Source organism: Syngnathus scovelli, chromosome 2, assembly GCF_024217435.2.
Source record: "Syngnathus scovelli strain Florida chromosome 2, RoL_Ssco_1.2, whole genome shotgun sequence".
NCBI classification, from domain to species: Eukaryota; Metazoa; Chordata; class Actinopteri; order Syngnathiformes; family Syngnathidae; genus Syngnathus; species Syngnathus scovelli.
In genome coordinates, this window is record NC_090848.1 from 19,750,747 (window position 1) to 19,774,842 (window position 24,096).

At 41.8% G+C, this 24,096-nt stretch overlaps 1 protein-coding gene across 7 annotated transcripts; it reads right to left on the minus strand.

The window, feature by feature from the left end:
• Positions 1-1,415: 1,415 nt before the first annotated feature.
• Positions 1,416-7,566, minus strand: tardbpa (TAR DNA binding protein a). Of its 7 annotated transcripts, XR_007488416.2 has the most exons (8): positions 6,808-7,555; positions 5,163-5,326; positions 4,153-4,293; positions 4,053-4,067; positions 3,793-3,963; positions 3,629-3,713; positions 2,682-2,815; positions 1,416-2,045 (listed from the first exon to the last, which is right to left on the minus strand). XR_007488416.2 is itself a non-coding variant. In XM_049754036.2 (7 exons), the coding sequence occupies exons 2-7, from the start codon at positions 7,046-7,048 to the stop codon at positions 3,228-3,230; spliced, it is 1,218 nt and encodes a 405-aa protein (XP_049609993.1). In that variant the 5' UTR covers positions 7,049-7,108; positions 7,407-7,566; the 3' UTR covers positions 2,124-3,227. The 7 variants fall into 7 exon arrangements, 4 of the variants coding, with proteins under 4 accessions (XP_049609993.1, XP_049609995.1, XP_049609991.1 ...); XR_007488415.2 differs by having other exon boundaries at positions 2,682-3,713; positions 6,808-7,557; XR_007488417.2 differs by lacking the exon at positions 4,053-4,067 and having other exon boundaries at positions 6,808-7,554.
• Positions 7,567-24,096: the final 16,530 nt, after the last annotated feature.

Here is a 24,096-nt window from a genome sequence, read left to right on the forward strand (position 1 = left end):
ACTTCCTAAAGTGATTCGTTCTATTTTCAGTTCATATGACTTAAACCAGTAGGTGTCGGTAATGCCCATTGAAGCTAGTGCCACCTCGCCGTAAAACAAAACGAAGAAGAAAATGACGTAACTTCCCTTTCACGAACGAGTCGTGAATTGCATTTTCCGTTTACCAACGAACGAATCTGTGAGTGAGCGAATCAGTGAGTGAGTGATTCGCATTTCCAGTTCATCGCGAGGAACCATTCTAAAGATTCAGTTCACTTAAAAGAACTGGAATGCACATTACTAGGTGGCACCAGCTTCAATGCGCATTACCGACACCTGGTTGAAGTCATATGAACTGAAAAAAGAACGAATCGCTTTAGGAAGTTACATGCAGACGTGAGGAGCGTAGAATTCAAATAACCTCTCGATTTTATTCCATCAGTATGGTGAAGAATTGAACTGCAAACGCATCCAAAATGAAAAACCATGTCACGAGTGTAGCAGAGTAAATGATGACTTTGAGTTCAACAAGTCTGGTCTAGTCACTTGAGCTGCTCCATTAAACCATATAGTATACGTACCTTCCATGTCACACAAGCGAGAAGTCCATAGTGTAGTGATTAATGCTCTGGACTCTCACCCCAGCGACCGGAGTTCACATCTCGGTGGGACCTAGAATTATTTTATCGTGGAAAAATTTGCAACACAGGGTTGGGCTTTGAGCTAGGGCTAGGGTCAGGGTTAATGCTGGAGTTAGGTTTAGGGTTAGAGCTAGGGTTGGGGCTAGGGTTAGGGCTAGCCCTAACCCTAACTCCAGCCCCAATCAATCAATCAATCAATCAATCAATCAATCAATCAATCAATCAATCAATCAATCAATCAATCAATTCATAATAAAACTTCCTCTTCAGCAATTTTAACAGTTACCTGGTTATTTTTTTATTATTAAAAATCTAATTTGCTATGCTAGTGCTTGAGCACAGTAGAGGTATTCAACCTAAGTATTTTGACACAAAGCTGATGCAACAGTTGAGAATAAATGACGATTTTATTTTAATGAATTATTTTAACCAGGTGTTAAGGTCGAAATTACAAGCTTTGAAGGATTCTTACTTTAAAATGCAACATCAGATTTGCCGCATTGGACTATTTTTTCTTTTTTAACTTCAAGCTTATTGAGATATTCATTTTTCTTTAACGTATACGTACTGTACAGGTAGACGCCCATAAAATTGTTTATTGAAACAGGCGCACAGAGAAGTTTCGCGATTGTCCAATAGATGTCGCCAATGCTACGAACTCCACCCCCTCCAACCCTTTCTCATTTGGCTTGTCTGGATTTAAATCAACACGTGACAGTACATTCACTGAAGTGGTTAATAGCAAGTCACTAAAGGATGCACTACAATTAAGCGTGACAGAACAAATACAGCAAGTATAGGTTTGAATTTTAATCTCCTTGAAGGGAACATTTCCATCTTGAATCTTTCGTTTTCGCAAACACTTAATTTAAAATAAAATTGACATGGAAATTTACAAGGCAGTCAGAATCGGGTGCACTAAATCTCACTAAAGACACCGAATCACCAGCAAATGAAACACGTAGCTATCAAAATAAACAATGATGCTATGGAGGCGGTCACACATGGGCTCACAGTAAAGAGCTCAAAGTGGAGTACAAATAAATCTGCTTTTCATCTCCAATGACAGACATGTGAACAACTCAAATGCGTTTATTTTTCCACATGACTAAATTATGTCCTTTGTCCATAATATCGTTTCATATGCTCAACTTGTGTGCACCAAAAGTACTTCACAACGAAACATAACAATAAAAACAGGCGGCTTCCTGTATGTTAGATTAGACTGGGAAGGTTTTGGAAGATGTCAGTGGGACTTGGGGCCACTTAAACATGAGGGGGTCCAAGGTTTCTCGCGGGGCGGGATTGAAGATCCTTTTTCTGGATTTAAGGCATTCGTGTAGAAATTCCATTGTGGTTTCTCCCGCGGTCTTCAACTCCCCCCGTGAGTGACTCCTGGTTCCGACGATCCGTGTCCGAGGGCCCCTATACGTGTGAATTAAAGCGTTGGCAGTTCAATTAATGGACTGGAGGAAAAGAAGTCACCGTGAAGAGTGCATAAAACCTAGTCAAATTCTCCTTTTATTTCAGTTTCAAATCACAAAACATAACGGGGGGTGGGGAGAAAACCCTCATTCAAAACTCAAACTTTCAATAGGCCCATATCAAACATTTGCCATGTCAGCACACTTCCAAACGCTCAAACAGCAGCAGTCGAATATCCACACACGGAGGTCGCCAGGTAATAACACAGAAAAGATAAGCACACAAGCAGACACACAATTCACATTGAATTGGACATCAAGAGGAAACTTGGAAGGATACAAATAAGTCTTAGCACTTGCATTCTAAAAACGACTACTTGGGCTGGGAAACGATGTCCTTGGGATGACACATGCGCACACTCGTACAAAGCCACAGCTTCTTCAAACCCTCGCAGGCATTTGTCCCTTCCAAAAAAGAAAAACAAAAATCCAACAAAAAACAGGCAGTCTCTGCTCACTCGTGCTTCGTTCACGTGGCACTCGTTCGTTCGTTCGCTCGCTCCACATCAAATCCCACTCATCGATCTCAGACAAGAAGTCCACGACAAAGGGAGAGGAATGAGAAGGTGACACCCACCGTGGAGCACAGTAAATGCAGAGTGAAGCTTGTGTGGTGTTGATGGCAAAGCGTTTACACGTGATACTGAGATCTGTAGAACATTGCCGCCAGTGAGGCGCTTCCTCCCGGGAGCGTGCGAAACAGTTGGTTAACTGCAGGAGAGACGGTTGGCAAGGCGTTTCCATCAGATCAGAAAAAAAAGTAGAAGTGCACTACATACACAACACAAGGATATCAAGCCCTCTTGAGAGGGTCTGGCGGTCTGGTGGTACTCTCGCATGTTTACAAACAACGCCGCATGCACATAGTTTTCTGAAAAGCAGCTAACTAAACCCACTCATGACTCGTGTCACACACACACATTCTGACTTAACAAAAAAGGCAGTGTTTTTTTTGTTTTTTTATAGTACTTACCGGAGGAGCCTAGACCAGGGACTCGAAAATTTTGGTACAGTCTCAAAGGGCCACGCTAAACTGACGAACACCTCAAACTAAATGCTTTTCCTAATTTGACGGCGGGCCCCGAGCCCTGGCCTAGGATACCGACAACTGCCGCCTACTTATCTACATGCCCCAGTTGGAGGACTTGGTCTCCATGGAGGTGCCGAAGCCCGAGCTGAAGCCGCTGCCTGAGGCAGAGTTAGTGCCTGCCGGCCAGCCCAGGCTAGCCGTGGTGGGGCTGCTGTAACTGGTGCTGGTGGAGCCGTACGTCTGATCGCGGGTGGTGGCGGCCGTACCACCGGCCGCCGTGCTCATCCCTTGCTGGTTGGCCAGCATGCCCATCATGCCCCAGCTGCTCTGCAATGCCGCCTGGGCAGCCGCCACCATGGCCGGGTTGAGGCCCAGGGCACTGAAGTTGACCCCGCCCTTGCCCCCACCACCCGCGCCCAGCCCGCCGCGACTAGCGCCGTACGCCTGACTGAAGCCGCCAGCCCCAAAGCGCCCTCGTTCCATCATTTGCCTACTATTGTTGTGTTTGGGCTCAGCGTTGGAGATGTGCACGCTGACGCCTTTGATGATGAGGTCCTCTCCGCACAGGGCCTGGGCCACCTGAGGACACAAAACCAGCGGCTGTGTCACGACGGCCTTTCAAAAAAGACGGACGGATCGACGGCCCATTCGGTCACACCTGGTCGTCAGCAAACGTAACAAAGGCGAACGCCCGGAAGGGCTTGGGGATAAAGACATCAGTGACTTCTCCATATTGCATGAAGTACTGCCGCAGCTCATCAGGGGTCATGTCCTCCGTGCAGCGGCCCACAAAGATCTTACGACTCCGCATGGGCTCGTCAGGGAAGGCCTGGCCGCCAAATACACAAACGTCACTCATGCGCTCCATTCAGTCACACAAAGTAAAACAAACACCTGTCCATCCATTCACAGACTTACACCGCAAACATCTGCCTGCCCATCCACATACGACCACACATTAGTAGAGAGCAGTCCACTTGTTGATGTGTTTTTTTTTTTTGAGAAGTGCAAACAATACCTTTGAATTGGGGAGCTTGCAGTCACACCATCGTCCATCTATCATGTGCCTCTGAGAAATCACTTTCACCTGGGTTTCATATTCAGTGAAACGCACAAAGCCAAATCCTTTGGAGTTGCCTGTGTTTGCATCCCTCTTGATCTGGAAAAGATAGTTGCTGATTGGTAATAGTTTTTCTCAACCACAATTTGCCATTTCCACCTCAACAATAGTACAAGCTGACACAAAGCAAAGTCTGGCTCCGATGTATCTCACACAGAGGCGAAGACTTTTGCAAGTGTTTGTTAAGGTAGCCAACAGAGATGGACATTCCGTTTCGGTGACGACAACAGATGTTTAACAGACAGCTACAAGTTATGCCGGTAGTGCTTTTAAAATAATGAGGACAGGCGATTATAATATGATTAACGACGAACGCACGATGACGGAAGGTCCTACACCGCAGACGTATCATGATCGACATGAAATATTTGTTTGAGGAAAAAAACTAAAAAAAACATCCCATTATGTGTATATGTGTTGTATACAGCGTGCAGTCGCCTGCGACCACAAAGCAGCAGGTAAACCAAACGAAGCAGCAACTACACTAACAAAGACGTGCCCGCATTGCGTACACGAGAGGAAGGTGCCGTGTAATTTTGTTCAAATAATTGATCAATGGAGCCAGTACAACTCTTGCAGTATGAAGATACTGTGCATACTAAATAAACACCTCCGGATGGTTACATGGTTTAGCAGCATGGGACTTTCCCATTTTTGACATACTATAATGGGTGGTGTTAGCCTCGTATTAACAAGCTTCTCCATCAATTCAGTAGTTTTACTCATCTAAAGTTTAAATACTAAAAGCCACTGTTGCCGGTCCACATAAATTACCGCATGCACTTACGTACACGTCCGATGTCCGTGCTGATACTGAGCTAATAGGTGACAAGATGGGGAAAACTTTGTAGCATCAGACTTTTGCACAGTGCTGCACATATGACATAAAAAGGGACGAGCTGCACTACCTGTACCATGATGACCTCGCCAAAGGTGGAGAAATATTCCTTCAAGTCTTGCTCTGTGGTTTTCCACGGCAGGCCGAGGACAATAAGGTCTGATGTCTTCTGGTAACCCCTTTTGACTTTCACAGCTGAGGCGGCATCTATTTCCTCCATCTTTCTTTTGTTATCTGTGGAAGAAGGAAAACGCATTGCTTTGAGGATGACCAAACATGAAGTAGTTGGCTTTCCATCCAAAATGCACCCATTTGCCTGATGAGCAACCTAAACGTCATTGACATTGGCTTAGAGAAAAATTAATAAGAAAAATATCTATTTTGGAGTGCGCAGACACATGCTAATCACTTTTAACCATTTATCCTCCCCCCAATAAAAAGAAAAGAAATAAGTAAACTAGGCAGTGCATGGGCACCTTTGGGGTGAGGGAAGATTCCGCAAGTAATTGTTGGAGTAATCGCCAGGATAAATGAGTTTAGAAAGATTTGTTTGCGACAGCTTTACCACACAGAATGAGCATGATGGTCATTTTGTCCCTTAACCATATCTTCATTGATATTTGGGGTGATCCGGTAGCCCAAAAGCATAGGCTTGAGTACCTCAAAACTCTAAATCAGGGAGAGGGAACCCTCTGGTGATGAGAATCTGATCATAAGATTCTTTCATTTGACATCATAAGGCGGCAATAATTTTAAGAGGCGTTCCAGCGGAGATTCTAGGAGGGGTGTGTGAATGGACATGGAATGATGCCCTATCAAATTAGAAAGTGTGCTAATGTAGCTGGAATAGGGCTGCACAATATAATGAAAAAAATATTGATATTGCGGCATCGACGTACCCTACTGGCCTATTGCAAAAAGCAGTCACTTTCTTGTTTCGTGGAATTGTTTGCTTTTATCTGAATTTGAGAAGTCGAAGGCAAACTGAAGTGCGCATAGCCATCTAACAGTTGAACATTATCTAGGGGAAATTACATTTAGCTAATACCTAGCTTATTTTATTGCATGAAAAAATGTACTTCATTTGATGAAACGGTTATTTCTTTAGATACATTACATATCACCGATGATATCGCTATATTCAATATTATTATATATTCATAATCTGGCATATCATTTTTTTTCCAATATCGCACAGCTTTAAAGAACAGTGACTCCTAACCAGTGCGCTGTGCTGCTCCAAAAATATTTTCATTTAGTCAGATTCTTTTTTTTTTTTTTTTTAAATTATGCCTCTTTAGTCATCTATCAAAGTCAGTTATGTATAGTAACAAGCACAACATTTTACATGCTCTTCTACTAGATGGCAGAAAGTACAACTAAGTTGCATATTGGATTTGCACTTTCATGCGTACTTTCAGAATTAGGATAGGAATAGATACATCTGCCATTAATTGACACCCAGACACTTCAAAAATTGTAACCGCCCTTAAATGCTCTCAAATGGAAGCAAAGCCTATTTTTTAATCAGTCAAAGCTGAGCCAGGCTCAATTAAACGCTTCCCCTCAGTTTGACATACTTCCTTGGCGTCAAAGAAACATTCAATGTTTTCTTTAAGCATTTATGATCGTGTGTATAAAGGGTTTAACTTTGATTAATTGTACCATACGCAGGCCTTTGTTAAATTCTCATTAAATCCACTACTTGGGCTTACCTTTGGGGTAGTTGACCACGTATACCAGGTTGCCCCAGTCGCTCTCTGGCGCATGCAGGACGCCCTCCACAAGCCGAACTCCACGCATGCACTGGGACTCCGGATTTCTATAGCGAAGCCCGCACGCCCCTGGAAACTGGGCCGCAACCGACGACAGCAGAACCGTGCCGTCGTCCTCCGAGGGGATCTCCATCGGCTCTTCGTTCTCATCCTCGGCCACCCGAATGTACAACTCGGACATGTTCTCTGAAAGGCCGGTAGCCAGCTTGAAGCCTCTTGGTGCTACCTCGCTACGAGGAAGCTAAACACGCAAAAGAATGCGCTTGAGTTCGTTACTCGAATTTGCTCCGCCCAGAAGCAAATAGAAACACGAAAAAAATATCGAACGTTGACACCCACACAAGTGTAGATACTCGAACGTTTGATTTTATTGAGCTGAAGGGGCGCACTAAATGCGTCACTTATCTCCTTTTGTCGACGACAAACAAGTTAGCTAGCTTGCCACCGAAGCTAGCAAACTCGAGAGGGCTTGAGAAATGAATGACCGTCCAGTCTAGATGTGGACTCGCAGTCAACAAATACAAACGTAATCTCCTTACCTACGGTCTTATGGTCAAACCAGATTGGAGTAAAATAAAAATTCGAAATACGACGGTGGAATTGAAATACAAGCTTTGCTACGCACAATGCACGCAATTATACCACACGCGCCAGCGGCTACCACTGAGTTAGCTAACAAAATGGCTGCTGGGGCTGACGTCACCCTAATGAGAACGCTGGAATTTTACAAGGATACAAGCTAGATGCTTTCCGCATCTTTGAAGAATTATGCTGCGTCGTAGTTGCCATGTTGGATGTGGCCAGATAAGTCGCGTAAAAGCGAAGAGTCCTCGTTACTCCGAAATCATCATGATGGTCCATTTTCACTCACAAGTTTAGTTTATGTATTTTTGGGTAAGAATTAAAGCACATTTTTATTTCACCCATTCAACTTGGAGAAATAATGAAATAACCAACGCCTTGAAAAACGTTCACTTTCAAGGCCACGCCCACTTCCATTATTTCATGTCTTGGTGACTTGGTGATCATATGAGGCACCGATCACAATTTGTCCATTCAAAATCACTGTAAATACATCGCTAATAATGTCGAAACGTCAATTAGGATCAATTAGCGCCAAAATGTATGTGAACATCTCTATTTAAGCCCACTCTGAAACCTCTGAAAAGACTGAAGGAATGAGGTCGAAATACAAAAAGTCCTGCCTCGCTGCAAAAACAGATATGCTCAAACCTCATTGAATAAAGTACATAAGCAGACAAGTATATTCACATATTAAATAAATAAATAAAAGAAACATTTGAAGCATATAATTATACCTACACACCAAATCAATAAAGAAGACATAACTAGACATTTTTGATAAGTGGTGATGAGAAAGGTTTTTATAACTTTATGATCTGATATATATATTTCTGAGGACTTTGAAATAACAAATGACTTTTGATATATTGCCTAAATAGCTTAATGACCCTTAAGGAACTGTAGAATGCATGCCTGATGTTTTTTCTCTGAATCATGGACACGGCCAGAGTCGTCTTGACCGTTCAGTACTTGATTGTATCTTATGTTTTGACTAATGCTAGACGCCAGTTTTTGATTACTACTGAACGCTCTGCACAGAGGGAGATAGTTTGCCTAACAAAGAAACGATACGGTTGGAAGCATGATTAAACTAAGAATAAGCAAAGATATGATGTATCAAAAGAACAGCAATAGATTAATGATGTCACAGCCAAAAGCTAACATAATTTCGTACAAAATGACAAAATTAAAAGAATAAGAATGAGGTACGACAGTGTATGTCCAAGATTGGAGAAGAATGTTCACAGGAAGGTCACGTGGAGATAAAACCAGCAGGTGCCAGAAGGACCCACCCGAGAACTCGGCCAAAGATGATCGCCAAGGCCGAGAGACGGGATGGAAGACAACAGCCCCCTCCACACACACACACACACACACACACACACACACACACACCAACAGCCCCCCACCTACACACCGAATCGCCCATAACCAGCACCACTCCCATGGAAGCAGACTCTCCTTCGAACTTGCCCCACCCTGAAGACTCATCGCCCATCAATCCCGGCCCACAATGTGCTACTGAATATAAAACTGATCTAACAACCTTGGACTTTGCCTTTTCTGAATGGAGACTTTCCGCTCTTGCAGGGCCCAGCGCTGTATTGTACTTTCCTGAAAACAGAGCTTTTTGAACAAGAATTGTGATTGAACTCAACCAATCTGTCTAAGTCTAATTTCTGCTTCAGTGTCTTTGCATTTTCCTAAATCTGAAGAAATCAAACGAGCACGCAGTGAGTAAATTGGATAACAGGTGATTGGCAAAGGCTTTTGCCGTGAGGCGCAGATAACGCGCTCCCTAAATTGTGGACAAAATCCAACAAGACCCCAAAATGATGATCCGATCATCCGTTCGTCCAACCCTCTGAAAAACACAGGACTATCTTTAAACATTGGATAAACTTCTCAACGTCACTGCAATAACAGAAACTTGGATCAAACGGGGATAAAAGAAACTACAGAGTCAACAAGTTAGACAAATAAGTCTAATAAAATAAGACAAAATAATAAAATAAGTTCACAGATAAAGAAGTAACAAAACAGGAAAAGAGGGAGCAACAGCAATGTGTACATACTCTTATTAGTTTATACAAACTTGTATACTTTATCATATCAATCAATATGTAAGTATTCTTATTAATTTATACAAACATAGTTGCTCCATCAGAGCACAGACACGGCACACAGAGCTTGGTAACTTTTCCATTACACATAAGGCACAACTCATTAACTTCATGACACATAGATACAAAACATTCAGTAGATAACAAGACGTTCAGGTGATAACGGAACAAATGACTGCCTTATGAGGATATATTTTCCCTTCTTTCCCCCTCCTTTTTCTTCTCTTCTGTATTCCTCCTTGTGGACAGTATAAAGCCTTCTGACTGGAACAATGAGGTTGTTGTTTCATCTGCTGAAGTGCATTGTGTACTGACTGCCGTAAAACAACCCAAGATCTTGCAAATAAAGAACCAACTACGACTCCACATCTTTGTTTTCCTTGTTCAACAACGGACATCTTGAACAAAACGCAACAAGTCGCAATCTATATTGAAAACATTGTTTTTGAAACACTACTGAGTATGTCAATGGTGATAGCAAATGCATGTGAATTTGTGACAATTGAAATCAGTCTTTTTCTATCTGTGACTATTAAAACAAATGCCACATGCACCCTACCTCGATTTTGAATTAGAAAAATGAAAATGCCGATATGGGTACATATGCACCCCAACAAACTAAATCTATTAAAACTGAGACAAAATAACCTTGGGCGCAGAGGACTGTTGATATTTGAACACTTGCTACCAGGTAATAGAAATCTCTTGTATCATGTCTACAATACAGGCTGGTGCCTGTGCTGCTGAAGTGTGCAAATGTTGTGACAAAAACTCTTGAACACTGTTGTCAACACTGATACCAAAATGCATAAACAATATTGTGGAATGTGGAATAATACATAAATGAGAGGGAGTTGCAGTCTTGAGAGCATACCAGGAGCAGATCTCCTAGCGGCAGGAACAGGCACTTCCCCAACTGTATGATAAACTATGACTCTCCTAAGCTGGGTTTTCAGTGAAATCAACCATCTCCACTCTACGTTGACCCTCATGAGGTTGCACTTGCGCCTACAAAATAAGCTGAAAGGAACGAAGGCTGGCGTCCTTGGAAGCGAGGGACTTCCAGCCTTGGAAAGCAACCTGAGGGCTGAGAGTAGAGAGGCCAGAGACAATGGCCTTGAGATGTCTGAACTTCTTAAGAAAATGGCTACAGGCCAGTGGGAAGCTACAGGAGGCCAGTGGGAAACGATTAGCTGTGATCGGTGGCTGCAAGTACCGCCTGTTGTTGGGGACAGTGCTCTAAAAGATTGTGACTCCAACTCGCTTGCAATGGATTAAACTGTCACTGTTGTATTCAAATCCAATTGTTAAAACATATTATAACAAAATCAACTTGGCATTGCAGTATTCAAAACAAATTGATATCAATTAATTGATTAGTTATGCAAATCATTATAAAATCATATTCAAACCTCCAGTTTATTTGTTATTGTTGTATCCAAATAATTGCTGTATCCAAAGCATATTCGAACTTCAACTTTGTTTGTTATTGCCATATTCAATAATATGTTATCCTGGTCACATTTCTTTTTTCTTTTGTTTCTCTCTTTTCATGATTATGGTAGTAGTGTAGTAATGTAGATCGTGTGTCTGGCAGTGAAACCCTTGGTTGTAATCGGGATGGGACTAGATAAGCAGAACTGCTTCAACCCACTTCCCTTTTTGATAAGTCATGTAAAAAAAGAAGTGAAATGTAGTTGTGGTAAGTGTGTTGTACTTGCCGAAATAAACAAAATCAAATCAAAGTGATGTTTCACTGCCACCCTTATCGTGGCCCTGCTGTAGTATACTAAAGTAACTACAGATGGCAGTATTGTATTTGTTTTCAGAAACCTGGATTGGTCCGTCGGCGTCGGAGCGATCCGCTTCAAGCTTCTTTTTTCCCAGTACCCACTTAACCATTTAAACACATTTTCTCTTAAAGACTTCACTCACTCATTGACCTCACATTTCATGATAACATTAACGTTATTGGGTAAAAATCACAAATGCAGTCGAGAGATCTATTCTCCCGACTCAGTTTTTCAAATTAAGCAATAAGTTGATTTGCATTTTCTTATAAATATTTATATATATATCTTTGTAAAGAAAGATATCATGCACATGATGTCAGGAATTAATGCCAGGATGGTGGAAGCTCTGTCCTTGTGGGGCCCTTTCCCCCATTGTTGTTGTGACCTCCTGGTGTGCACTCAAGCATCTGTAAATGATAACACTGCAGTGTTACGCACTTACATGCATCATATACAATGGGCCGTGGGGCAGAAAATCTAAACTTCCTTGTGTCTTTGGTCCCCATCTGCTCGATGAACTTATGAGCAGGAAATAGGAATAAGAGGTTCAAAAAGCACAGCAACATCCGCGCCTCTTTCATGTGGCGTCTTCTCGGCCATCACCCTATCTGTAGAGACTGCTAACTTTCTTTACAAAGTAAAAAATCCCTTTCATGTTCCACTGTTCCTATTTTGTTTTAATTTCAGTCACAACATATGGTTTGCACATCTGGGAGATGCTAAGCTTGGTGGCACCGCCTCAACACACGCACGCACACACGCGCGCGCACACATCATCACACTGCTTCTGCGAAGTGATCCATATATGGTCCTCATTGTCAATGCTGATAATTACTCATCATTACAAACAACTCCCTTTTGAGTGTCCACTTTGAAGTTACTATAGAAGAATCCTTAATCGTTCAGAATTTCCAACACATGCGCACCACATGCGCACACGCGCGCGCGTGCACGCGCACGCCCCCCCCCCCCCACACTACTTTTTTTATTTGGTGAATTTTATCTGGATCTGGATACTAAACAGATTCAATGAGATTGTGCTAGCAATATTAATGAAAAAAACTGCCATTTTCATTTTTTGATTTCCAAAATGATGACAATTCTTTTTCAAAACTGGAATTTTTGGTGTCTAATAAATTCACATAAATACTACCTAACTAAATATCACCGATTAAAAAGAAATTATATAAAAAAAAAAAAAAAAAACTCACAAAATTGTCAGATAAGATCAGAGCGATGAATTATTTTCCAAATGTAAAAAGAAAAAAGCTCAAATAACGCAATCTTTTTTCACGTGACATTGCTTAGCACCCTCGTACTGGACAGTGGCAACTTGAGTCATGTTCACATAAGCTGCAACGACAAGAAGCTAAACTTCTTGTGGCGCCTTTGCTTGTGATGGTAGCTCTTCTCTCCCTCATTTGCGAAATTCACTTCATGCGCTTTGAGACAGTCGGCAGCATAGGTACTTTGACAGTTTGGCCTGAAGACACAAAGGAGGCGCTGCAGAAACGTTTAAACATCCCGGATTTATTTTGTTTTTAAAGAGGTCTATTTTTAATTACTGTAATAATAATAATAATAATAATAATAATAATAATAATAATAATAATAATAATAATAATAATACTCATCATCATCATCATTATTATATAAGTTGATATTATTCTATTTGATGTTTATGTACGGCACTTTGTATCAGCTGCGGTAGTTTTTTAAAGTTCTCTATAAATTAAGTTGAGTTGAAAACTGTTGTGCCTAATTTAAATGCCCCTGCAAAGCCGCACACAGCACATTGCAACTACAAACACTGAATATAATCGAACAAGTTCCAAATCAAAGGCAATTAAGCAGCTATTGACTAAAATGACAGCAAAATACAGTCAGTTGCTGCTGAGGATGAGTTCAGCCCCGTCTAGTCTCCTCTGCTCTCCAGCTCGTGTCTGTCTCTCTTTTGGCTTTCGGCTCGGTAGACAGAGCTTCACGCCACTGGAGGGCCGCAGCGAGGAAGAGGGGGAGTAAAGCTATGTGTGGCTTTGAGTGGTTGCTAGGCCTCTTCATCTCACTTGGTGGGTAATTACAGAATTATGGGTCAACCACGCATGTAACCGCAGTTACGTTGCACAGTAGCAGATGTGCTCGTGACATTATCCAGCAGTAGAGCAAAAGGTAAATAAAAACATCTGCAGCTGTTGCTACGGACCTTTGCCAAACTTGCCTCCAAGCCTAATTGTTCCCACATGGGCCCGCTCAGCCGGAGTAGTAAAAGGGGCGGGTAGGTCCTCCGTTTCAGAAATACCCTTGGAGAAATTTATGAATGGGACAACAAGCGTCTGATGGCGCTTGTGGCAGTGTATGTTTCTACGCACGTTGATGTGTGTGACTCGGCGCTATCAAGACTATTGTTGAAAAAGCAACATCGTTAAAAATAACTTTTCTCATCTTCTCAAAAGTCCTCCTGGTCGCAGTGTTTCGCTGCTAAACATTGGATGCGTGTGCGTGACAATGTCAGGGAGGTCTCTGTTTGGATTTGAGCCAGGCCTGCTGTAGCCCACATGAAACAAACAAAAAAATAATAATAATAAGGAAGAGGCCCAATTTTAGAGATATCCTGTCTATGCTTGACTTTGGACGATTGTACGTGGCCTGTCATTGTGTGTTTCCGTGTGAAACCACACTCACACATGTGGGGCAATTCCCTGGAGCATCCTACACTTATTGCTACTGTTATGAGTTAGATGCAGATGTCCCATTTTGTGGCAATTAATGATCAGTATTATAAGCAGCTTTATTCAACAAGTATTAAAGATACAAAGGAGAAGTTTCTGGCAGTCGCAAACATTATACTGTACAATCTAATGAGACCCAATACAGAGAGCAAAATTCTGTCCTAACAAAGGATATTTTTATGTTAAGGCGGTAGGCAAGGCAGGCACTTTTATTTATTTATACAGCAAATTTCATATATAAGGCAACTTTGAAGTGGTTCACACAGACAAAAGCACAACACCTAAAAGCATTTACAAATAAACAGCCTAATGACATTCAAAAGCAAAAACAACAAACGTACCTGAAGAATTATTAAATAAAATCTAAAAGTATTTAATCTTGGAACTAACTTCACTTATGCTGGCAGCGTATTTCACTTGTGTGCAGCATAACAACAAAATGCCGCTTCACCATGTTTGCATTGAAACCAGGGTTCCACCAATTGACCCAACTCCACAGACCTCAGAGCCCTTCTGGGTTTAAATTCAAATTGGCATTTCTTTAATATATTCAGAACCCAACCACACAGTGATTTTTTTTAGACCAGTATCAGAATTTTGAAATCTATTCTATAGCTGCCTGGGAGCCAGTGTAAAAAAAGCCTTTTGATTGCAAAGGTATTTGTTGAATAAGAACGTCATGTTTATTAACCTGGTTGTAGTGAGCAGGACTGAACGGCAACAAAATCAGTCAGTAGATTGCAAGACTACCAGTCCACGGAATTGAACTTAAGTTTCTTCCCTCACAGGTCATTCACAGATGCATCGCATGTGTTACATGCTTGGGCAGCCAGATTCACAGCAAGACCAAAGTGAGTATGTTTGCGTGGTTTCTTGCAGAACAAACATTGTCACTCAGGCAATGTACTGTGTAGTCTTCCAAAGTCTGGCAAAGACAGGATGTTTCTAAAACTGAGACCTCCTTCAGCCTTCATAGGGCTCTCATTGGAATATACCATCTTGATAATTGGTCAAGAAAATTGATTTAGGGACGAATGGAATGAAAACAATGATAAATAATATTTTTCTTGTGGGCAATTATTCTCTTTTTTGTATCTATCGACATCTTATTTCACCAACTGGCATGGTTCTACTGACTTATGCCAAGGACTGCGATGTCTTTAAATTTAAATCATCACATGACCTGCATAACTACACCCCACGGGAATATATTCTATGTTTTGAATTGAGTGTATTTGTCCACATGCACATGAGAGGTCTCTGCATGGTACCCAATCCACAATAGGGAACCTATTGTTAATTGGTCTAACTAAAACTGGGTGTCCGAGAGGCAGATTCATATTCTTGATGAATACAATCATGTCGTATAGATGATCATGACAAAGGTGTGTGTATTTGTGTGAAACAAACAAATCACTTTTGTTGAACAACCCATAATGATAATATTGTACATCCTGTATACAGTATCATAATCAATGAAAAGTTGCTCGGTGGGATACGATGTTGTCGACGACCAGCGAGAATTTCAACATGATGTGTTTAGCTTTTGAATACAACAGATTTTGGAACGAATATGCACAAAGCTCGTGTATTATGAATAGAAAGGCAGGCACAGAGAGACATTTGACAGAGGCGGACAGATAGAGATGATGTGGTATGTTTTGGATCATAACTGTTGATCATACCTATCAATAATATGACAAAATGGACAAAATAAATAGTGCAGAACACAACGCATACACATTACAATAACACACACACGCACGCACGCACGCACGCACACACACACACACTCACGCACGCACGCATGCACACACATGCACACACACACACACACACACGCACACGCACGCACACACACACACACGCACACACACACACACACACACACACGCACACACACACGCACACACACGCACACACACACACACACACGCTTGTGTGTTGTGCTGAGAAGCTGGCTGCCAACACCATGTGCCTCCTCTCCCTCTCTCATTAACCGCAACTGTCAGATACTCTAGATGAGGAGCAATTAAACTCCATAATAAACCCTCGCCATCAATTCCTGTTTGTTGATGTTGTTGTTGATGGTGATGATGTCGACAAGTTCTGTGCTAACTAGTACTTCAGTGGTAGCACCCTTGCAGAGAGGAGACTCCTTAGGCCTGTCTACACGCCATGCCACACACAGATTGCCCAAAAAACAGAAACAAAGATCAGTTGATTATTGGAAATTGGATGGTGACACGCGCGACTTTTGGTAGCAGCTCTTTTTTATACCAGCTTCACCAAAAAGTGGTGCAAACTGTCAAGATAAAGCGCACCTTGTGATTGGAGCTGTCTTTGGCTGTAAAAAGACTCCCCATGTTTGTTCTTATTCGCCGACAATAATGCCGCAACTTGTCCTCACTGCTGATGAGGCTGGTCTTCCCTGACGTGCAGCAGCGGCGTTGGAGTAACTCGTTTTCTTGCACTGATAAAAACCTAAAGCTTCTTTTTTTTTTATTTAATCCATCCCGGATTCCCTTTTTATGTTAATGCACACATGTATGATATTAAACCTTAATGACATTTTGAACCCATAGTTCTTGTAATCAGCTGAACCTTTGGTGACCTCATGAATTAGGCAAAGGTACATGTTCGCTTCAATAATGCAGCCTGATATAAAAGACCCGGATGGATTTTCACTTAATTTTCAAGGCCGGACAAAGCATTCCTTGGAATTTAAATACAATAGCCTTTCTTTGGGAGGCTATAAAAACATGTATACAGCTGTACAAGGAGTTTCCTGAACCTCAGGCAAAATATGGTGTCAGTTATTCCTATTATCACGCCGGGCACTGGAAAATAGTGAGAAACACGTCCTGTTCAGAGAGACAAAAAGCTCACATTTCATGTTCTCATTGGAAAAAAACACACTTGTTTTGCAGGCACATTTTCCTTTAAAAAAAAAAAAAAAAAAAAGAAAAGAAAGAAAGCTCAAAACCAAACAAGAGTGACAGTGTTGGATTTATTGTTTTCAGCTCTTTTGTCTTAAGTGGTCAGTGTTTGTGCCTTTGCCATGGAAACAGCAGGTTTATTTATCTTTACGGCCCTTTTACAATAACGCCCTGTTTTCCTGACCAAACAACAGAGGAAATATCAGGTCAAACCTCCTTCCCCTCGCTAATGATCAGGTCAAATCAGCCTCACCATTCAAACAGCTTCTTTCCATACACACTTATTGTATTAGTCAGAAATGAAGATTTATGTCCCTACTGTGTGCATGTTTTTAAAGACCTTTTTGTTCTTCAAGTGGCCTTAATGTTAAAGGAAAAGGGAAGCGATGTTTTTGTGGTTATTCTCAGCATGCATGAAAAGGAAACACAAGAGGGCGTCAGAAAATGGACTCATCTCGCATACTGTATGAGAATAGTTTGCGTTATTTACAGGTCACCCCGGTAATCCCCCCCCCATTTCTTCTGCTGTAATTTGTGCTAAGGCTTGCTTTTGACTTTTGATTTGCTGGAAGATATGTGAGTTGCTTCCTCACAGGATTAATCTGTTAAATCCATATATACTTGTACTCAGTGTTATCATTTGCAAACATCCTAGTGTCTATTCTGTCGAAGAACCAACCCTCCAGCCTGTCTGTGTGCCCCACCTCCGAGAGCAATTTTTATTCCTTTTTCAAAGCGCTTCTCTACTGCCATTGGTCCTCGTAGTGTAACTGTTTCTTCCCATAGAAGAAAGTGTCACTTTCGATGACAAGAAATCTGCATAAAAGCACAAGGTGTGTGGTAAGTGCATGTCACAATTAAATTACTTAATGGCTGACAGTCCCACGATATATCACATGTAATTTACATCAAGCGTCAGGGTAATAAAGACTTTGTAAAACTTACATTGAAATTCAATTAGAGTGTTGAATGCATAACCAAAGCCGTGAAAAATGAACTCATTGGGGGTCCCTTTTCATTACCGCCCCGAGGCAAAAGAGACCATTAATTTAATACATTCCCTGTTTTTTTCACTTGAGCATTTTTAACTTGGTGCACATTTCCGTACTAATGCTTCTAATACAATGAGAGATCCCCCCCCCCCCTACAAGACAGTACAAGAAGCCCACCCTATACTCACAGACACACCCTCTGCAGTTGTTACCTTGAGTAGTAGGACCACTTTCAATCAGTCATGCTTGAAAAATGGCCATATGTGTATGTCTATATGTATTCAGATACATATCTGTTTTCTGGTCACTATTGCTTTACTGCAGACACCATTCCTGGCATAGGTTGGTGGCGTGGGTTATAAACAATACTGCAACAGCATGTCTTAATTAGGATTATTCCATTTTACCTCACAACACTAGATGTGCACCCTTCAGTCAACCACAAAGCCAAAACATAACCGGGACCCCTTCATCTTCAGTGCCACCCTCAGGAGGAGCGCTAATTAAAATACGATTTCATGAACTGTTCCAGCTTGGTAAATGTAGGTTTACTAGGGTTCAACAGACTTTACAATGCCTCATGGTTAGGAACACATTTATGATTTAAAAGGACTCATGAAGAATGGGTCAGAAAAGAACAAACATGTTTGTTGGCGCAGTCATGACCCAGTGTGTCGGTCTTGGTTAACAGAGTGAGGAGGGAAGGTCATGTTAGTGGCTGTCAACTTGATGCTATCAACAGTTTATCAACCTCCTTTGCACTTTTTTTTTGCAGGAAATGCAATCATAAGCAAGCATGTGAAACTGCATGTTGCTTTCCTTTTATAAAATTTCTTTAGAACTCTTGCAAAACAAAACAAATGGTGCCTTGAGATACGAGATTATTTCGAGATGTTAGGTGTTGTTTAGTCGATTATTTTCTTTAATTTATGATTACAAAACTGAGATATGAGCACTTCCAGGGGGCAGTAAAATCAACTCGTTACAACAAGCTGCAGTTTGGCAGCTTTTTGCAGAAATTTTCAGAAGCCAATAAAGCCAACCTTTTCCATCCATCTCAGGGGGCTGCCATTTTGTCCTTTACTGCCATCTGCTGTCACCTGAAATTGACATCACAGTGCCCACAGGCTCAGCTTGCCAGTTCCGTGTGACCAAACCCATATTACACTTGATCCGTGACAAAAAGTAAACTTTTTAAACTTTTGAACGGGTCAATTTGATTCACAATATGAACGGAGGTTTAATTATTTTAGTACAGTGGATGACATAAAAAGGAGATTTTTAAAAAAAAATTTTAATTTGTATTCTTACAAAATCTGCTTTTGCTCAATCAAGACTTTTTTGTATGCCTGTTTTTTCCCAGCATTGTACACGAACAGTACTAATAAAATCAGCTCATTGAACAGTGAGCGGATGCGAACAGCAGTGGTGCATGTTAAAAGTCATAAACACATAAAAACACAAGTGACACCGGCACCCGTCTAAAAGAGTCCTGGCAAAGGAGGGAAATTCATGTGTTATTCATGGAAAAGCTGCGAATGTTAGTGCTTTTTCTCCTTGTTTCAGCACGCATTTCTTCCATTTGTCTTGTGATGCTAAATTTTTAACGTTTTCCCCTCCACATCGCATTGATGTTGCATATAATTAGGGAGTTTACAGCAAAATTGTTTCTGACACCACAGTGTTCACAAATTAGAATACTTCAGATAGGAAAAATTCAGCTGGGAATTGTGGCGCTTGGATGTCTGAAAGTCGACTAAATATTATATGCTATGGCCTGCAAATGTGACAAAATCATTTGAATTAACAGAAAAGACGTGAACGCTAATTGAAAACCTTTGGTTTATTTATATATGCTAAGGAAGCTGCTTGTGTTTTCGAGAGCAGGACGCCTCCGACGCCTTCCACAAACACGACACCATATCCCGCGCAGAAAAAGAGCAGGAAAGGCTGAAGTGCATGTGTGATTTATTTATTTTCACCCAGACGGATACTCAGAGGTTTATACAGATTTTGCCATTTGGAGGTTGAAATAATGGATGGAGTGCTCATCCATATTTAATTCCACCATGTTGTGCGAAGGGTAAACATGTTGTTTGAGATGTCTTTTCTCTGTTGAACTGTGTTTTCTCATTATGAGACTTGTGTGTTGGGAGCAAAAACTAGTTACGAAAGTGCATAAAATGTATTGTAACAAGTCTTGTGATTATTCCTGAAACTTGCTCAAAAACGGTCCACAGTGCACTCCGTCTTTCGTCGGAGGTCAGCTGAGATAGACTGGAGCTGAAGAGAATAAGTGGATGGCTGGAGCTTCCCCAAAAGCACCCCCTGTGCTAAATAAAAACATAAGCACACAAGTCTAATGATTGACACTATCACTCCCAAAATAAAATGTGATTGTTCAACATCAGGGGTCTTTCTTGTTCTCTAAAGAAAGCCATGCCACTAACACAAAGCTCTATCTGGGTGTAGACACAAGTCTAGAGATTCACTGATAATTTTCCTTTTTAATAAGTCATAATTAGGCAGAGGGTCTGGCTGTGCTGTGCAGCCCTTGAAAATGAAATATGTTACATTGGGGCCTGATGGTAAAGGATATTGCTTGCCGTTCATACATAATTGAGCAATCTTGAATGTCAAACCAGTGGGAGAAAATCCAACAGAAGCAACAGAACACCTCACCACAAATCTACTCGGCCTCTTCTGCTCTCCCAGACTGCCAGAAGGGAGTAACATGTGTTATGTGGTGTACCAATGGGCCCACGGGAGGTGTATAGTGACAGTTTTAAAGAGGTCTCCTAAACTCATACTTTTACCATCACCATTTACCAACCTCTACAATTACTACTGCTACTTTGGCATGGAGGTGTTCTGGTTGACCCGCCTCTGCCACATCACATGGACATCAGGGAAAATACCTCTGAATTGGCAAACCGGGGTTAGTGGTCCCAGATGGTTTGTTCCAACTGCAGGGGAGCACTCTTCACAGGAAGTCCAATGGCAGATTAAGGAGGAGTAATATGCTTTTTGTCCTGGCTGCAAAACAGTGGAGCAGCTCTACACCTTCAGCAGGGTTCAGAAGTTCGGATGGGAGTTCATCCAGCCAATCTAAATGTGCTTTGTGGATTTGGTAAATGCATTCAACTGTTTCCCTTAGGGAGTTCTGTGGAGAGTGGTTCCTGAGTATGGGGTGCCGGACCCTACAGGTTATTCAGCATTGCCATTAGTTTCCGGTGATGGATGGACACCGCCAAGGCTGCCCTTTGTCAGAGTTTCTGTTAATTACCTTTATGGACAGAATTTCTAGTAGCACCTAAGGAGGTTCCAGTTAAGAGATGGAGTAAATCCTAATGTTCTCGAAAAGTCAGGGATGAGATGTTGCTCCAAGTGGAAAAGTTCAGTTTCCTTGGGATGAATCGGGCAGGCGATCAACATGGTGAAGAAGAAACTGAGCCGAAAGGCAAAGCTCTCAATTCACCGGTCTATCTATCTCCCCACACTAACCTATGATCATGAAATGTGAGTCGTGATCAAAAGAATAAGGTTGCGGATATATGCCGTCAAAATTTGTTTTCTCTGCAGGGTGTTCGGCCTCTGCCTTAGAACTCAGTCATCCATGAGGGGCTCAGACCCGAGCAGCTGTTGCACCACTTCAAGAGGAGTCAGATAACGTGGTTTGAGCATTTGATTTGGATGCCTTGTAAGGTGTTCTGGGCATGTCCACCTGGAGGAGATGCTGGAAAGATCATGTCTCCCAGTAGTTCAGGCAATGCCCCAGGATTGCCCCAGAAGAGTTGAACCAAGTAGCTGGGGACTGGGAATTCGGCACTTCCCTGATTGAGCTGCTGCCTCCACGACCTGACCCTGTCTGAGGTGAAGAAAATGGATGGGATGGATACTTTCTTTGTAGCAGGGCATATACAGTATAAAGACAGGACACCATTCACGTAGATCTATGTTTTCAGTCAGGCAATGCACCACTACACAATCAGTGACTCCCGTGTACGAATCCCGCTCTGTCCGAGTCATGTCGTTGTGTTCTTGGGCAAGACACTTTACACACCTTGCCTCCTGTGCCACTCACATTGGTGTGTGCCTGCGTGGGAATATTTAATGGTGGTTGGAAGGGCTGTTGGTGCACACTGGTAGCCACGCCTACATCAGCCTGCCCCAGGGCAACTATGGCTACTTACGTAGTTTACCACTACCAAAGTGTGAGGGTGAATGTGTGAGCGCATGAATTATGTATATATTGTATCTGTCTGCGGCACAGCTATGGGCGTAGGGGCATGAGGTATCACACATGAACATGAATGATCGAGATGGAAGTTGGTCTTCAAGTGTCCCCTTCACAACAGCGGTCTATGATTGTCTTGGTCGATTTCCTGCATTGACTCAAATGAGTCACATATTGCTTTTGCCATGTGCTGAATTTAAAAGGAATAAGAGGAGCCACTTTCATTGGCCGAGAAACAAGTGCTCACTCCCACAATGGTGCAAACAAACACTTGTAACTGCATGCGTCTGCAAAGATGTACCAAAGTGATGTCTTGTTTTGTTGGATCTCACAGCTGCTCGTTTTAATAACCATCATGTGGGCATTGGTGGTAGCGCATTTTTTTAGATTGCATTTGACTGGCAGAACTTCTTATTTTCGTCTTGGTTGGTCTGATTCCCACATTTCCCCACTGTCGTATGGTCTTCCAGGGCCTCTGCTGTTTTCATTCTATCGGCTGCCCTTGGGTTCCATCTAAAATAAAAACATGGTATTTCCTTCCACTACTCTGCAGATGACTGTCAGGTCTATGTCTTGTTGGGCAAAAAAGATTTTGGGGCCACTTTTGCCCTGTCTGGGGGAAATCAGGGTCTCAGCGGCACTGAATTTCAATGAAAACAAAAAAAGAAGCGATGGTGTTTAGACCCCCTGGATGCAACGGTGGTTGTTTTAAAGTGGAATATAAGTAAAGCTTATTTGAGTTGAGTCCTAAAGGCAAGTACAATCATACATATTGTCGCTTCAAACAAAATCTGTGACGTGTGTGTGTGTGAGCGTGTGTCTGGCAGGAGGAAAAGCCTTGTCTGTAAGCAGATATTACAATGTTGCTATTGTAGATAAAATACACATTGCTCGGGGATGGTTGCTTTTTATTTTCTCCTCCTCACAGATGAATGAGCGTCTGCTTCCCTGGCAAAGTGCAAGCTTTATATTTTTGACGTTTTTGTGTTTAATGCATTGTAAATGTTTTATATAGCTTATCTTCATGCTCTTCCTTTTTGCGTGTTCCTAGCCAGCTCAGTTATTGATGCCTCTGCCTCTAGCACATTATGCCTCTCCTGCAAGTGGGTATTTTTGCATATTGACAGTAACAAGAAATGTATGTGTGTGCATGTATGGAAATTGACTTATTTGTGTTACACTTTGCTCACTCAGCTCTTCTTCATATACTAATGTATGTAATGTAAGACTGTAAAAGACTGCCGTCTTGAGGGAGGTGAAAGAAAAACAATGCACAGTTTCCGCTTTCAACGACTTTTATTTCATCTTAACGTTAGCGGAATGACAAATTGTGTCTCTTTCTAAAGCTTTTAAGCGATGTTTCAAAGGCCCCTGAAGGGGGGCCAGGGGAGACACAAGGGGACGAAGGGTGATATTGATAAGAATGGAAGGTGTTGAGAAATGTACTCCAGTGTAATGTGCCTTTACGATGCCCTTTTTCATTTAGGCTGACCGTCTTTTATGATTCAATTTCTCAAGTGGAGCAGTGGAGTGAAATAGAACTGAGGCTGGGAAATGAAAAGATGTAACACCAGCTTAACACAAAACCCTCAAGACTCTCAGAAATTAAATTTTCCGGCAAAATATTTGGTCGCGAAATCTAAGTGTTTCCCTGAGAACAACGTGCTGAGCTGATAATAAACTGCCACGTTCGCTCTGACATATTTCCTCCTCGTTAACAATTTGCACATTTTGTGTTTGAGCGCTATTCTTGTTAGCTTCCTACCACATTGCATTTATCTGCGATTGCTGCAATGAAAAACAGTAGGATTTTTGTCAAAGCATTAAATTG

What these genes read in the sequence shown, in the direction of transcription:
- tardbpa (XM_049754036.2), bottom strand. Translation starts at nt 7,048, where the DNA reads ATGTCCGAGTTGTACATTCGGGTGGCCGAGGATGAGAACGAAGAGCCG. An exon ending in CGTGGTCAACTACCCCAAAG is followed by an intron (nt 5,327 to 6,807) that starts GTAAGCCCAAGT and finishes CTTCTTCCACAG; the next exon opens with ATAACAAAAGAAAGATGGAG. An exon ending in TTACGTTTGCTGACGACCAG is followed by an intron (nt 3,714 to 3,792) that starts GTGTGACCGAAT and finishes TTGTGTCCTCAG; the next exon opens with GTGGCCCAGGCCCTGTGCGG.